Here is a 621-nt window from a genome sequence, read left to right on the forward strand (position 1 = left end):
GAAGTTCCATTTCTGACACACAGACAAGATAAATCTTTCAAAAAATGGAAAAATTCAACTTACAGCAACAAGCCACCAGTGGTTGATGTGCAGCAGAGCATAGAACAGCAGTAATACTGTAAACCTGACTGCAGCTGTCATCTGCAGATTTCAGAACATGGTAAGGATTTTGAGAATAAAAGATGAGCAGTGGACTGGCAGAGCAACAGACAGAGAATTTCTTTTCAAATCATTTGATATATAGCTTTATAGTTCTCAGTTTGGTATGTTCAAAATAAAGAGAACTATTACAATGCAGTGTGAGTAGTAAATTTGTTACTTTTACATCTTAATCAGACAGAAGTTGGATTATTGCATCATCTGTATCACACACAAATGTCACCAATAAAAATTTCCAGGAACAAAATGGATTTGAGCACTTACCACAATATCAAATATTGAGGTCTTGATACTATAATGCTCCACTTCTTCCTCAAGGGCTTTGACAAGATTTTCTCCATTAATCTGTAAACATTTATACACAATAAAAGAGAAAATTATATTTCTCTGCTAGTGGTGATAAAACTATGAACAAAATTGATCAGCTTACTATAATAAATAATTGTGTAACAAAAAGTATTT

General features: G+C 32.9%; 1 protein-coding gene across 1 annotated transcript in view; it reads right to left on the reverse strand.

Moving 5' to 3' along the window:
- LOC119592525 (steroidogenic acute regulatory protein-like) overlaps window positions 1–621 on the reverse strand; it is a gene marked incomplete in the record, with an annotated part of 15,796 nt that overhangs the window by 11,431 nt on the left and 3,744 nt on the right. The window contains 2 exon segments of the mRNA XM_037941382.1: window positions 64–141; window positions 424–504. Of these exon segments, the coding sequence (XP_037797310.1) occupies window positions 64–141; window positions 424–504 (159 nt within the window).

This window comes from Penaeus monodon, chromosome 30, assembly GCF_015228065.2.
Source record: "Penaeus monodon isolate SGIC_2016 chromosome 30, NSTDA_Pmon_1, whole genome shotgun sequence".
Taxonomy (NCBI): domain Eukaryota; kingdom Metazoa; phylum Arthropoda; class Malacostraca; order Decapoda; family Penaeidae; genus Penaeus; species Penaeus monodon.